This window comes from Prionailurus viverrinus, chromosome B4 (assembly GCF_022837055.1).
Source record: "Prionailurus viverrinus isolate Anna chromosome B4, UM_Priviv_1.0, whole genome shotgun sequence".
Lineage (NCBI taxonomy): Eukaryota > Metazoa > Chordata > Mammalia > Carnivora > Felidae > Prionailurus > Prionailurus viverrinus.
In genome coordinates, this window is record NC_062567.1 from 86,907,778 (window position 1) to 86,921,605 (window position 13,828).

Sequence of the window (13,828 nt, forward strand, 5' to 3'; positions counted from 1 at the left end):
GTGTGAGAAAGAGAAGTAACCATCTTTGACTGTTTTCCACCTGGATAATCACTTAAATACTTTGGTAATTTTTAAGCATATTTGTTGCATAGCTAATCTAGACTGTGTAGAGGTTTGGTGAGTTTTTGCCTATCGATGATAAATAGGAAAACAGTATGAGAGTTTCCAGTTTACATTTAATTTCAAGGACAATTTCTCTGTTTGTCAGATGCTGAATCCCCAACCAGAGAAGACCTTTATACGAAATAAAGCAGCCCAAGTCTTCGCCTTGCTTTTTGTTACAGAATATCTCACTAGATGGCCCAAGTTTTTTTTTGACATTCTCTCAGTAGTGGACCTAAATCCAAGGGGAGTAGATCTGTACCTCCGAATCCTCATGGCAATTGATTCAGAGTTGGTGGATCGTGATGTGGTGCATACATCAGAGGCAAGTAACTTCCCATTAATTGTTAGTTGATTTTTTTTAAGTTTATCCATTTTGAAAGAGAGAGCATGCGTGAGAGAATCCAGTTCATGAGCACAAGAGGGGCAGACGGAGAGAGAAAGAATCCCATGCAGGCTCTGTGCTGAGCCCAGTGCAGGGCTCAGTCCCAAGACTGTGAGATCATGACCTGAGCTGAAATCAAGAGTTGGATGCTCAACCAACTGAGCCACCCAAGTGCCTGTAATTGTTAGTTTTTAATGAAGATTTTGTAGGAGGTGATGGGCACATAATAAAAAAACAGTGGGATATCTCTTTTATTCAGAGACACATTGTCTTTTTTTTTTTTAATTAAAAAAAAATATTTTTTTTAACGTTTATTTTTGAGACAGAGTGCAAGCAGGGGAAGGGCAGAGAGAGAGGGAGACACAGAATCTGAACCGGGCTCCAGGCTCTGAGCTGTCAGCACAGAGCCTGACATAGGGCTCAAACCCATGGACTGTAAGATCATGACCTGAGCTGAAGTCAGATGCTTAACACACTGAGCCACCCAGGCATCCCTGGAGACACGTTTTCTTTTCTTTTTCTTTCTTTCTTCTTTTTTTTTTTTTTTCCAGTTATTTATTTTTGTAATCTCTACATTCAAGATGGGGCTCAAACATCCCCAAGATCAAGAGTTGTATGCTCTTCCAACTGAGCCAGCCAGGTATCCCCAAATTTTTGCAATGATTATAAATTCACCATTTTTAATTTTGTTCTACAAAGGAACTTGAACTGGCCTTTCCCCCCAAGTGTATGTTGAAATTAGAGTATTACTTTAGAGGGTTGTTTGGGTTTTTTTTTTTGGTTTTTGTTTTTTTGGTGGTTTTTGGGTTTTTTTGTTCATTTGTTTCGTAATGAGGCAAGTACTTTCTCCAATGAAGTACACAAATTGGTTCTCAGGAATTTTTGAAGCAATGCGGTCTGTATTTACTCCTGCTATATAGTTAGTGAGGAGGTATCATTGCTTATCAATCTGTGCCCTTTCTTCTGTATTCTCAATTACACAGCCCATCACCTTAGTCTTTATTTCTTCATTATCTGATATAACTTTTCTCCTTATTCTTTCACTTTTTTTATATATATTTTTTTCAACGTTTATTTATTTTTTGGGGGACAGAGAGAGACAGAGCATGAATGGGGGAGGGGCAGAGAGAGAGGGAGACACAGAATCAGAAACAGGCTCCAGGCTCCGAGCCATCAGCCCAGAGCCTGACGCGGGGCTCGAACTCACGGACCGCGAGATCGTGACCTGGCTGAAGTCGGACGCTTAACCGACTGCGCCACCCGGGCGCCCCGAGCATCTGACTTTTGATTTCAGCTCAGGTCATGGTCCCAGGGTCATAGGATCAAACCCCCCATCAGACTCCATGCTGAGCACTAAGCATGGAGCCTGCTTGAGATTCATTCTCTCTCTCTCTCTCTCTCTCTCTCTCTCTCTCTCCCTCTCCCTCCCTCCCTCCCTCCCTCCCTCTGCCCCTCTCCCCCGGGGCACTCTATCTCTCTCTAAAATAAAAAGAAGCTTTTTTTTTTTTTTTCAACGTTTATTCATTTTTGGGACAGAGAGAGACAGAGCATGAACGGGGGAGGGGCAGAGAGAGAGGGAAACACAGAATCGGAAACAGGCTCCAGGCTCCGAGCCATCAGCCCAGAGCCTGACGCGGGGCTCGAACTCACAGACCGCAAGATCGTGACCTGGCTGAAGTCGGACGCTTAACCCACTGCGCCACCCAGGCGCCCCTTCTTTCACTTTTTTTAATGGTTTATTTATTTTGAGAGCACGTGGGCAGGGAAGGGCAGAGAGAGAAGAGAGAATCCAAACAGGCTCCGTGATGTCAGTGCAGAGCTTGACACAGGTCTTGATCTCACAAAAAAAAAACCGCAACGTCATGACCTGAGCCAAAATCAAGAGTAAGATGCTTAACTGATTGAGCTACCCAGGCACCGCACTTTCTCCTTATTCTTTTTTTTTTTTTTTTTTTTTTTTAATGTTTACTTATTTTTGAGAGAGAAACAGTCCAGGCTCTGAGCTCTTAGCACAGAGCCAACATGGGGCTTGAACCCATGAACTGTGAGATCACTACCTGAGCCAATGTTGGACACTTAACTGACTGAGCCACCCAGGCACCCTTCACCTTCTTCTTAAGGGACACAACAGGAATTGCTTGATTCAGGAGTATCTGGGTGGATCAGTCAGTTAAATGTCCGACTTTGGCTCAGGTCATTATCTCACGGTTTGTGAGTTTGAGCCCTATATTGGGCTCTGCACTATAGTGCAGATCCTCTGTGTCCCTCTCTCTCTGCCCCCTCTATCTCAAAAATAAATAAACATTAAAAAAAATTGCTTGATTCAAATGTGTAAAATAATTTAAAGTCATATGTCAGAGATACTTAAAACTGTAAAGGTTATTATCATGCATTTAAATTATTACCATTCCTGCAGAATGTATAAAGATGTTGATTCACTATGTTGTATACCTGAAACTAATGTAACATTGTAAGTCAACTGTACTCAAAAAAATTTTAATTAAAAACAAATTTCCACTCTCTTACGTAGGTTAAATAATCATGTTTGTATAATATTGACAAGTACCTTTTATCATATACTTTAGATTTCTAAGTAATGCTTATTTATAGTTGGGTTTTTTTTTATTAAAAAAATTTTTTTAATGTTTACTTGTGAGAGAGAGAGAGAGTAACAGAACATGAGCAGGGGAGGGGCAGAGAGAGAGGGAGTCACAGAATCCAAAGCAGGTTCCAGGCCCTGAGCTGTCAGCACAGAGCCCAATGCAGGGCTCGAACTCACAAGCCATGAGATCATGACCTGAGCCAAAGTTGATTTAACTGACTGAGCCACCCTGGCGCCCCTATGGTTTGTGTCTAATAAGAAATCTGGCGCTGTGGAATGCAACAGAAAAAGGATATTAAAAGAATCACAGGATATGATTTTAGAGTTGAGAAATAGAAAACAGTGGCAGGGAATGTGTTAACAAGTCTGGAAGTTTAGTAGTGAGGAAATTTGTGTAACTATTCAGATGTCAAAAATTATTTTGTGTGGTAATCTACTCGATGCATAAGATGTTTTATTTTGTTTTTTAGGAGGCTCGTAGGAATACTCTAATAAAAGATACCATGAGGGAGCAGTGCATTCCAAACTTAGTGGAATCATGGTACCAAATCTTACAAAATTATCAGTATACTAATTCAGAAGTGACATGTCAGTGCCTTGAGGTAGTTGGGGCTTATGTCTCTTGGATAGACTTATCCCTTATAGCCAATGATAGGTAAGTATACATATATTATCAGGATTTAAGTCTACAAAATACAGTGTGTAAAACTCATGTGTTTGAAAACGTTGTAACAGTTTTATTCTGTTGCCAGGTTTATAAATATGCTGCTAGGTCATATGTCAATAGAAGTTCTACGGGAAGAAGCATGTGACTGTTTATTTGAAATTGTAAATAAAGGAATGGATCCTGTTGATAAAATGAAACTAGTAGAATCTTTGTGTCAAGTATTACAGTCTGCTGGGTTTTTCAGCATTGACCAGGTCGGTAAATTTATGTATTAAGTTTTCAAAATTGTTAGAACAAAGTAGGACAGGTATTAATTTAAATACGCTTTCTTTTTTCCTTTTTTCCCCAATGTTGTAAACTCTCCTTGAGATTATCAATAAGGAAACACTGTATTCAGAAAGCCATAATGTTCGCTCTAGCATTTGCCTTGGACAGTAAATTATGTTGTTATATTTAATAATTATATATATGATAATACATATTATGATATATATAATATATATATTATGTCTACATAATATATATATAATAATACGTATATAATATACACATATATTTATGTATCTATAATATATATGTATAGGTATATATGTGTATATGTGTGTGTGTGTGTGTGTGTGTGTGTGTATATATATATATATATATATATATATATATATATAATTATACCAGTTCTTAAAGTCGAAGACCTGGGATGGTACCTGCAGTTGTGCATTTTTAACAAACTCCCAGTTGAATCTGATACCATCAGTCTGTCCTTTAAATAGCAACGAACTATCCTATATACATGGCAGTGTGTTTTGACCAAAACTATACCCCGTTATAAATGTTACATTTTCACCATACTTTTGATTGTTATTCATTTGAGCTATGTACGTTGTAGCCCCATAAGAGTGAGGGCTCTGAGTGTGGTAAATAAGTAATTTAGAAACAGAATATGGAAGGGTTTTGTTTTTAAGATTTTTTTTTTATGTTTATTTTTGAAAGAGTGCAAGTGGGGGGGGCGGAGAGAGGGAGGCAGAGGAAACAAAGCAGGCTCTGTGCTGACAGCAGAGAGCCCAATGTGGGGCTCAAACTCACAAACCGTGAGATCCTGACCTGAGCTGAAGTTGGATGCTCAACTGACTGACCCAGCCAGACGCCCCATGAAGGTTTCTCTTTTGCCTGTGACAGTGGTAAAAAATTACTAAGAAATCTTTGAATTGCTGGTATGTCAGTAGTACAGCTCTCCCGTTATCCTTGCCGACAGAAGAATAGTAGTGTTTTCTTACATTGCTAACAATTGTCTTATTTATTCTGCGGTAAAAGACCTAAAATGATGAAACTAAAATCTCTAAAGAATCATCATAAGAATAATTAATGCAAATAATATGAAGTTTAAGTTCTGACTCTTAACACTGGTATGACCTTAGGCAGGTGGTTATAATGGCAGTTCTATCTTCCTGTAGCATAGTTGAGGCTCATATAGTTTCAGAAAGGACTGTTACAGATTGTTATACTGTAGTGTGACATTAACTGTTATAGCATATTTACTAAATCAAACAATTTAGAAGGTTTTGAAACCACAGATTTCTTTTTTTAAGCTTTTATAACGTTGGCAGTAGAAGCACATAACCGTTGGAAAGAATTGCTTGGAAGAGTACCAATGGCCAATAACAGTAGAAGAATTCAAATTCTAATGAGTTTCCAGTCCAGGTAGTAGAATAGTTAAATTTCTGTTAAGTTTAAAATCGGTTGTAGAATTGTCACTTGATTCATACTAAAGTTGATAGAGTTTTTCTTCTTACTCTTAGGTGGGAGGTTTTAAATTGAGGTCTCTTTTGATTGCTTGTAGGAAGAAGATGTTGACTTCCTGGCCAGATTTTCTAAACTGGTAAATGGAATGGGACAGTCCTTGATAGTTAGTTGGACTAAATTAATTAAGAATGGGGATATCAAGAATGCTCAAGAGGCACTACAAGCTATTGAAACAAAAGTGGCCCTGATGCTGCAGCTACTAATTCATGAAGATGATGACATCTCTTCTAATATTATTGGATTTTGTTATGATTATCTTCATATTTTGAAACAGGTAAGTCCTTGTTTTAATCTTTTTGTCCAGTACATAATATAGAAGAGCCACAGAGAATTGAAAAATACAGGAAAAAAGAAAATACCTGTCATTCTAGCTAGCTACATTTACTGTTAAATATTAATGTCTTCCCATCTTCTTTTTTTTCCAACTTCTTAGCCAGAAAACAAGAATGGCCAAAATCTAAAATTTGCTAGATTTTAACAAGCTCCAGAATTAGCTGTAGGTTTACGTTATTTTTTCATTTTGAATCTGTGTATGTTTGTTTTTAAGTAGGCTCCATGCCAAGCGTGGAGCCCAACTCAGGGCTTGAACTCAAGAACCTGAGCTAAGCTGAGCTAAGAGTCGGATACTTTAATCAACTGAGCCACCCAGGTGCCCCTGTGCTTGGTTTTAAATATAGTAGAAATTTTGTTAAATAAACATCATTCGTTATTTTAACTAAATATACATTATTTCTTATAAATAATTTTTTACAATTAAAAATCTCTCCTTACAGAGTTGTTTCCAATAAGGACTTAAAATGTAGACAGTAATAGTCTCCATGTTAGGGCTTGTAGCCATTTATTTATTTTTGTTCATTTTTTTTCTTTTAATATTTATTTTTGAGAGAGAGAAAGCGTGCATGCAAGCGTGGGGAGGGGCAGAGAGAGAGGGAGTCAGAATCTGAAGCAGGCTCCAGGCTCTGACAGCACAGGGCCCAACGTGGGACTCAAATTCACAAACTGTGCGATCATGACCAGAGTGGAAGTTGGAGGCTTAACCAACTGAGCCACCCAGGCGCCCCTGTTTATTTTTGAGAGAGAGAGAGTAGAGGAGGGGTAGAGAGAGGGAGAGAATCCCAAGCAGGCTCCGTGCTGTCAGCACAGAGCCCTACAACATGGGGCTTGCTCCCACAAACCATGAGTTTATGGCCTGAGCTGAAATCAAGAGTTAGACGCCCAACCTACTGGGCCACCCAGGTGCCCTGAGAAGTTGCTGATTTTTTTGTTGTTGTTTTAAAGCGTTTTTTTATTTTATTTATTTTGAGAGAGCACAAGCAGGGGAGGGGTAGAGAGAGAGGGAGAGAGAGAGAATCCCAAGCAGCTTCCACACTCTCAGTGGGCTTGAACTCATGAACCAAACTGTGAGATCATGACCTGAGCTGAAATCAAGAATCGAACACTTAACTAACTGAGCCACCCAGCTCCTCAAGAAGTTAGTAATTTTTAAAAGGCTGCAGGCCCTGGGGTGCCTAGTGGCTCAGTGATTAAGCATACAACTCTTTATTTTGGTTCAGGATGTGATCTCATGGTTCCTGAGATCGAGCCCCACATCTCTGCACTAACAATGCAGAGCCTGCTTGGGATTCTCTCTCTGCCCCTCTCTCTGTCCCTCTCACTCAAAATAAATAAGTAAATTTTTTTTTTTTCAATCACACAGCAGGGCAGATTTATTAAAAACAAATTAATAACTTCTCATTATGTCATTAGATGAGAAAACCATTGCTATTTTATTTACATTTGATTAGTTGAATCAAGTCCAGCTTAAAATGATTTTTTTCCAAACTGAGTTTAGCTTCTGTATTATTGTTGAAAACATAACACATGTCTGCATACATACCTTAAGAAATTTCAAGTAACAGAAAGACATGAAGAAAGTTAAAATGACTATTGGTGATTCCACTGTATGTCTCTTAATGGATTTCTAGCATTTTTTCTTTTTTTTTTTGCCTTGTTTGAAAATAAGGGAAGACCATACTTTACTGTCCTGTAAACCTCTTGGCTGAATACATTATAAATAATCCTTAGAGTTGAAATTCATCTATGTGTCAAGTTATTTACTAGAAATGGACTTGCTAGATTTTAGGTTAGGTGCATTTTAAATACAGAAAGGTACTACCAAACTGCCCTCCACAAAAGTTGTGTGCATGTTTTAAAAGGTCGTAATTGATGAAAAAAACATTTTGATGAGTACGACTTTAGGAAACCTAATAAATTATTGCTTGCTTTTTTTTTTTAACAGCTTACAGTGCTCTCGGATCAGCAAAAAGCTAATGTAGAGGTAATTGACTTATTTTTGCTTCTTATAAAGTGATACCAGAATTTGTGACTGCAGTCTGTCTTGAAATATAACAACTTCAAAATATGTCAAAGGAAACTGACCCAAGATATTTATTCTTAATTTTAGGCAATCATGTTGGCCGTTATGAAAAAACTGACTTACGATGAAGAATATAACTTTGAAAATGAGGTAAGAATTTTCGTTGGGAAGAAATCAGTTTTATTTACTTACCTCAAATTAACATTTTCAGTTTTTGCTTAGAGTTCTTTAAATAAAACAAATATTTTAACACTCTTGCTTATATTGACCTCCACCTTAGGTGAAATTAATAGAAGCCTCATAATCCTTCATAATACCCTCAAAAAATGCCTGTTTGGTATTTTATCCCTTTTTAAAACACTTATTGTAGCATTGAACTTCGTAAAATATTAACAATACAATTGCTGATCATATCTCACTTTGTATTTAATAGAAGTGATGAGTTGAGACCTTGTCAGTGGACCTCAGATCATAAGTGTCTATGGGAAAGTGGGAATGAAGCACTTAACTCTCTGGACTTCTTGTAGCTACAAGTTTTGTCCAGGGTTGCCAGTGAGTTATTTTACACACAAGGATCGTCAAGTGCTTTCTATCAACTCAAGCGTGGTTTATACTATTTTGCAATGTGCTAAGTGTTCAATTCCCCATCTGAGGCTTTCAAAAACTTTGGACTATAAAAAGGTAATGGTGATGATAATGAACAAATTGCACACTTTAGTACAAAACTTGTTATATACAATATCTTTATAAGATATTACAAGATACAAGGAGTATGAATAAGGTGGTGAAACTTTCGTGAAGCCCATTGTGAATCCATTCTGCCTCTAGGTTCTTGTCCTTAACCTCCTCCCTATACTGTTTCTGGCTCTAGGTTTTTGAGGGCTAGGGCTGTGTTCAGAAATGTTTGTTGTGAGCAGGGGAGGAAAGGCTACTAAACGTAGTAATTTTTCCTACGTAAATAAATGTTAATGAAAAAAGTACATATTAAATTTACAAGTGCAGAAAACTATGAGAATGAACCATTTACATGAATTTTAAGGTCTTTTAGGTTTTAAAATGAGAATTTAAAAATCTGTCTTAGGGTGAAGATGAAGCCATGTTTGTAGAATACAGAAAACAACTGAAGTTGTTGTTGGACAGGCTTGCTCAAGTTTCACCGGAGCTACTGCTGGCTTCTGTTCGCAGAGTTTTTAGTTCCACACTGCAGTAAGTGTGTGCCTGTTTTTGTAAGTGGTCTACCTCTTCCCTTTTACCCGTGATGATGGTCTGCAATGCATAATTCGTGTAATTTATTAATCTTTGTTACTTACCAAGGTCTTATGTTGTATGTGAAGCAATGCATTTGACTCCAATTATCTTTTTTTTAATCCCTGTATAGGTAACCTGCAGTGTTATATTAGTTTCAGGTGTACATTATAGTGATTCAGCTTTACACATTACTCGGTGCTCCTCACCATGAGTGCACTCTTAATCCCTTTCACCTATTTCATCCCCTCCCCTTCCCCCCTCTGGTAACCATCAGTTTATTCTCTAGTTCTCTTTTGTTTATTTGGTTTGTCTTTCTCTCTTTTTATCTCTCTTTTTCCTGTGTCTGTTTTGTTTCTTAAATTCAACATACGAGTGAAGTCATCGGGCATTTGTCTTTCTCTGGCTTATTTCACTTAGCATTATCCTCTCTAGCCTTGTCCTTGTTGTTGTTGTCTCCATTTATGATGATCCTTGTGGGGAAACACCACTTTTGGAACATAAACAGCGAAATGTATCACGAGTCATTTCTAATTTTGTGATGTAATTTTGTTGCCTGTTAAAATTAACCATTACTATGATTTCTTAATTAAAGAGGCTTTTGTTGGTGTTCTATAGAATGTTTATATGCAGATGTCATGTACATGTTCTCTCTTGGTAGGAATTGGCAGACTACACGTTTTATGGAGGTTGAAGTAGCAATAAGACTGCTGTATATGTTGGCAGAAGCTCTTCCAGTATCTCATGGTGCTCACTTCTCAGGTGATGTTTCAAAAGCTAGTGCTTTGCAGGATATGATGCGAACTGTAAGTATACTACAGATCATTTATTTTGAACATAATTTTCTGTTTTCACTGCAAGCTAATGGGAGTTCCTTAATTAGCATCTGTTAATACTGGGGTATTTTGATGTTACAATGAATTAAGGACAGATGTCTTAACTTTTTTCTGCTCCAGTTGGTAACATCAGGAGTTAGTTCCTATCAGCATACATCTGTGACATTGGAGTTCTTCGAAACTGTTGTTAGATATGAAAAGTTTTTCACAGTTGAACCTCAACACATTCCATGTGTCCTAGTAAGTATATATTTTATCCTCAGTTTCTGGGTTTTTTTTCCAGGTATTTCTGCTAATGAGCAGATAGTAGTCTACTTTTATAAATTTTCTTGGAGCCAGAAGCTCTCAGAAACTCTTGAATACACTGAAACCGACCCCTCCTCTATTTCTTTAAAATAGACAGTTTCTGGCTTAATCATTCATCTAAAACAAGTCCTCCAGGGCCTATTGGTGTCCTCAAGAATTATTTGTTAAATATACCAGGTTCCTGCCCTCTGGGAGCTAAGAAGTAAAATTTGATGGGAACAAACATGTATTGTGACAATAACAATAAAAGCCGTAAGTGAGTGCAGAAGTAGTGAAAGTGTCTCCGTTTCCTTAGATGGCCTTCTTAGATCATAGGGGTCTGCGGCATTCTAGTGCCAAAGTGCGGAGCCGAGCTGCTTACCTGTTTTCCAGATTTGTCAAGTCTCTAAAGTAAGTACGAAATATCAGCTGTTATGTGTCCTTTTTAAGATTATTAAATATGACCTATAAATTATTTTCTAAAAACCTATTGTAGATTTGTTTGTCTAAGGCTTTTTTTTTTTTAATGAAATGTTCTTTTTTGGTATCATAATGTTAGGACTTCATTTACTATTCATTAGCCCCCGGTACTTTGCAAATAAAGCATACCTTTATATAGAACAGCTGTCATCATTAACGGCATTAGTTATTTAATTTTTTTTTTTTTAATGTTCATTATTCACTTGTGTGTGAGAGAGAGAGAGAGAGAGAGAGAGAGCATGAGCAAGGGAGGGAGAGAGACGGAGGGAGACACAGAATCCAAAGCAGGTTCTAGGCTCTGAGCTGTCAGCACAGAGCCTGATGTGGGGCTCAAACTCATGAGCTGTGAGATCATGACCTGAGCTGAAGTCAGATGTAATGGCATTAGTTAGTTATTTAGCCAACAGTTTTATTGGTGTTATAACTGTATGCCTTCTTTGAAATTCTAAAGAATATATTTCTTATTCTTAGAAATAAATTTTTTAACCTAATCTGTTTTTTTTTGGGGGGGGGGTATGAAAACTCATTCTAAGGCTTATAAGGTTGTAATTTTAAAAAATCATAGCTAGTCTTAATGGTTACACTAACGTAGAACGGAACTTTTTTTTTTTTTTAGTTCTGCCCTTTATGAAGGGGGATTTGGTGTTTTGAGCACTATTTACATAATTGTGATTTTTTTCTTTTGCCTTTTTTCAGTAAACAAATGAATCCTTTCATTGAGGATATTCTGAATAGGATACAAGATTTATTAGAGCTTTCTCCACCTGTAAGTATCTATCTTTCCAAATTACAGATTCTCTCCAAATATCATTGAAGCCATACGTGCCTTTAGCCTTTAATGCTAATGCCTTGTAGGCAGTTTTCTTAATGAAGGGTCAGGGTGGCAGAGAGGAAGAGGGTGTGTGCAAGGGTTAATTACTTCTGTTTACCAAAATTCTGTTGGGATTAGTAAACATCATACTAGAATTAATAAAATAGTGATAGAAAATAATCAGGAGTTGACTGATAAATTTGGCAGAATGAGGTATGGTCTGTTCTCACTGTTAAATCTTGGAAGTATCTTACGGAGAAGGAAAAATTTAATTTCTAAATTTTTTCTTATTTAGTTTATGATCATATTAGCCATTCTAAGTGACTGCTACCAGTAGAGTGACTTTTTTTGAGTAATTTAAGGCTTTGGCTAAAAATGTTTAAATGCTGGTTGATATTTTGGTATTCATTTCATCAGAAAGATTTAAATTGAGATACTTTGTAAGTATATTTTGACCTCTACATGTTTTTGTACACTGACGTTGACCCATTTTTTTCATTTTGATAAAAGTTCCTACTAAAGCTTCCACTTGAGAAGTGTTAGACATAAAATAATACTTTTGTTCTTTTCATTGAATATCAAAACTTAGGGTTCAGTGGTTACATAATTTCACTGAATGAAAGATTACTAATGAATTATATGCTTAAATTGTCTTGGCATATTACAAAACCCTATACATGAAAGAACTTCACCTAATTAATGCCAGTTTTCCCTGGCAGCTTTACAGTGACCTTATAAGACCTAGGCATTCAGAAAGTTTTATGTAGCAATATCATCTTATACATATTAGAAATCTTTGATTTTTTATACTGTTTGTATAAACAAGGGCTTAAACTATAGCTGCAATCCCTTTTTAGTATATAAAAACACTTTGTTTAGAGGTTTTTACTGAATGTTGTCTGCTTAATAGGGTCATGAGTACCCATTTTTAAGTACCGTTAATTAACTCATTTATTTTTTATTTTAAATATTTATTTTTGAGAGAGAGAACATGAGGGGGGGAGGTTGGGTAAGGGAGACCGAAGACCTGAAGTGGGCTGTGCACTAACAGCAGTGAGCCTGATTCAGGGCTCAAACTCACCAACTGTGAGGTTGTGACCTGAGTCGAAGTTGGATGCTCAACCAGCTGAGCCACCCGGGTGCCCCAGGACCTGATATCCATATAGCTGCTTTATCTTGGTGTTTTTAACCCCTAAAGCAGTGATTAGTCCTAGTGGTACTTAAATGCTTTAGCTACTTCTATATGGGGACATGCTTCTTTTAATAAATGAGGTACTCTTTTATATAAAATCACATAATTTGTTCTAAAACTAGATTTTTATGTAAATATTTTTAAGTTTATTTATTTTGAGAGAGAGAGAGAGTGCAAGCAGGGGAGAGGCAGAGAGAGAGGGAGACTCTCAAGCAGTCTGCACTGTCAGTGCAGAGCCCAGCACAGGGCTATGATTCATGAAACTGTGGGATCATGACCTGAGCCGAAATCAAGAGTCGGACTCTCAACCAACTGAGTCACCCGGGCACACTTTTTATGTGATTTTTCTTAGGTTTATTTATTTTGGGAGAGACAGAGACAGGGAGAGGGGCAGAAAGAGAGGGAAACAGAGAATCCCAAGCAGGCCCTGCACTGTCAGTGTGGAGCCCCATGCGGGGCTCAATCTCACGAAACTGTGAGATCAAGACCTGAGCTGAGATCAACAGTCTGATGCTTAACCAACCGACTGAGCCACCCAGGTGCCCCATGTGATTTTTTAACAGGGAGCTTTAGTGTTGGATCTAGAGTGCACTCTGGTATTTTCACCCTCCTTTTGATCCCTCCCAAAGTAAAAAGTAATAAAAATCATTAACGTAATGTAAAAAAATAATAAAAGTCATTAATAAGAATTGACCAGTGTATGGGATATTTACCTGTGCTTGAATGAGAACTATTTCTTCCATATGTAGTCTTATTTTCATACATTCTAAAGTAACAACTGGTGTCTGTGTGTATGTGTGTGTGTGGTGTGTTTATTGTGTGGTTTTTATTGTTTTTCAATTCTTAAATACTCCTCAAAATATTTACCTGTGTGATCTTTGTATTAACATTCAGAGCACCTTTACACATCTCATTCGCCTCGTAACAGTTTTACAAATAAGATTGTTCTCAAAAGTGAACAAGTTAGAAGGTAACTAATAATTTATATGACAGTTTACTATTTTATCAAGGATAGAATTAGACCTTTGATCTTTTGACCTCAAATTCCATTCTCTTTCCATTATGTGGTA

The 13,828-nt window shown here is 37.2% G+C and overlaps 1 protein-coding gene across 1 annotated transcript in view; it reads left to right on the forward strand.

The window, feature by feature from the left end:
* The window catches only part of XPOT (exportin for tRNA), a 38,192-nt gene that overhangs the window by 12,323 nt on the left and 12,041 nt on the right, over positions 1-13,828 (forward strand). The window contains exons 6-16 of the mRNA XM_047865193.1: positions 209-427; positions 3,560-3,744; positions 3,842-4,010; positions 5,591-5,827; positions 7,832-7,870; positions 7,997-8,059; positions 8,991-9,115; positions 9,816-9,960; positions 10,111-10,230; positions 10,592-10,686; positions 11,452-11,521. Coding sequence (XP_047721149.1) covers positions 209-427; positions 3,560-3,744; positions 3,842-4,010; positions 5,591-5,827; positions 7,832-7,870; positions 7,997-8,059; positions 8,991-9,115; positions 9,816-9,960; positions 10,111-10,230; positions 10,592-10,686; positions 11,452-11,521 — 1,467 coding nt within the window. The remainder of the gene's footprint in view (positions 1-208; positions 428-3,559; positions 3,745-3,841; positions 4,011-5,590; positions 5,828-7,831; positions 7,871-7,996; positions 8,060-8,990; positions 9,116-9,815; positions 9,961-10,110; positions 10,231-10,591; positions 10,687-11,451; positions 11,522-13,828) is intronic.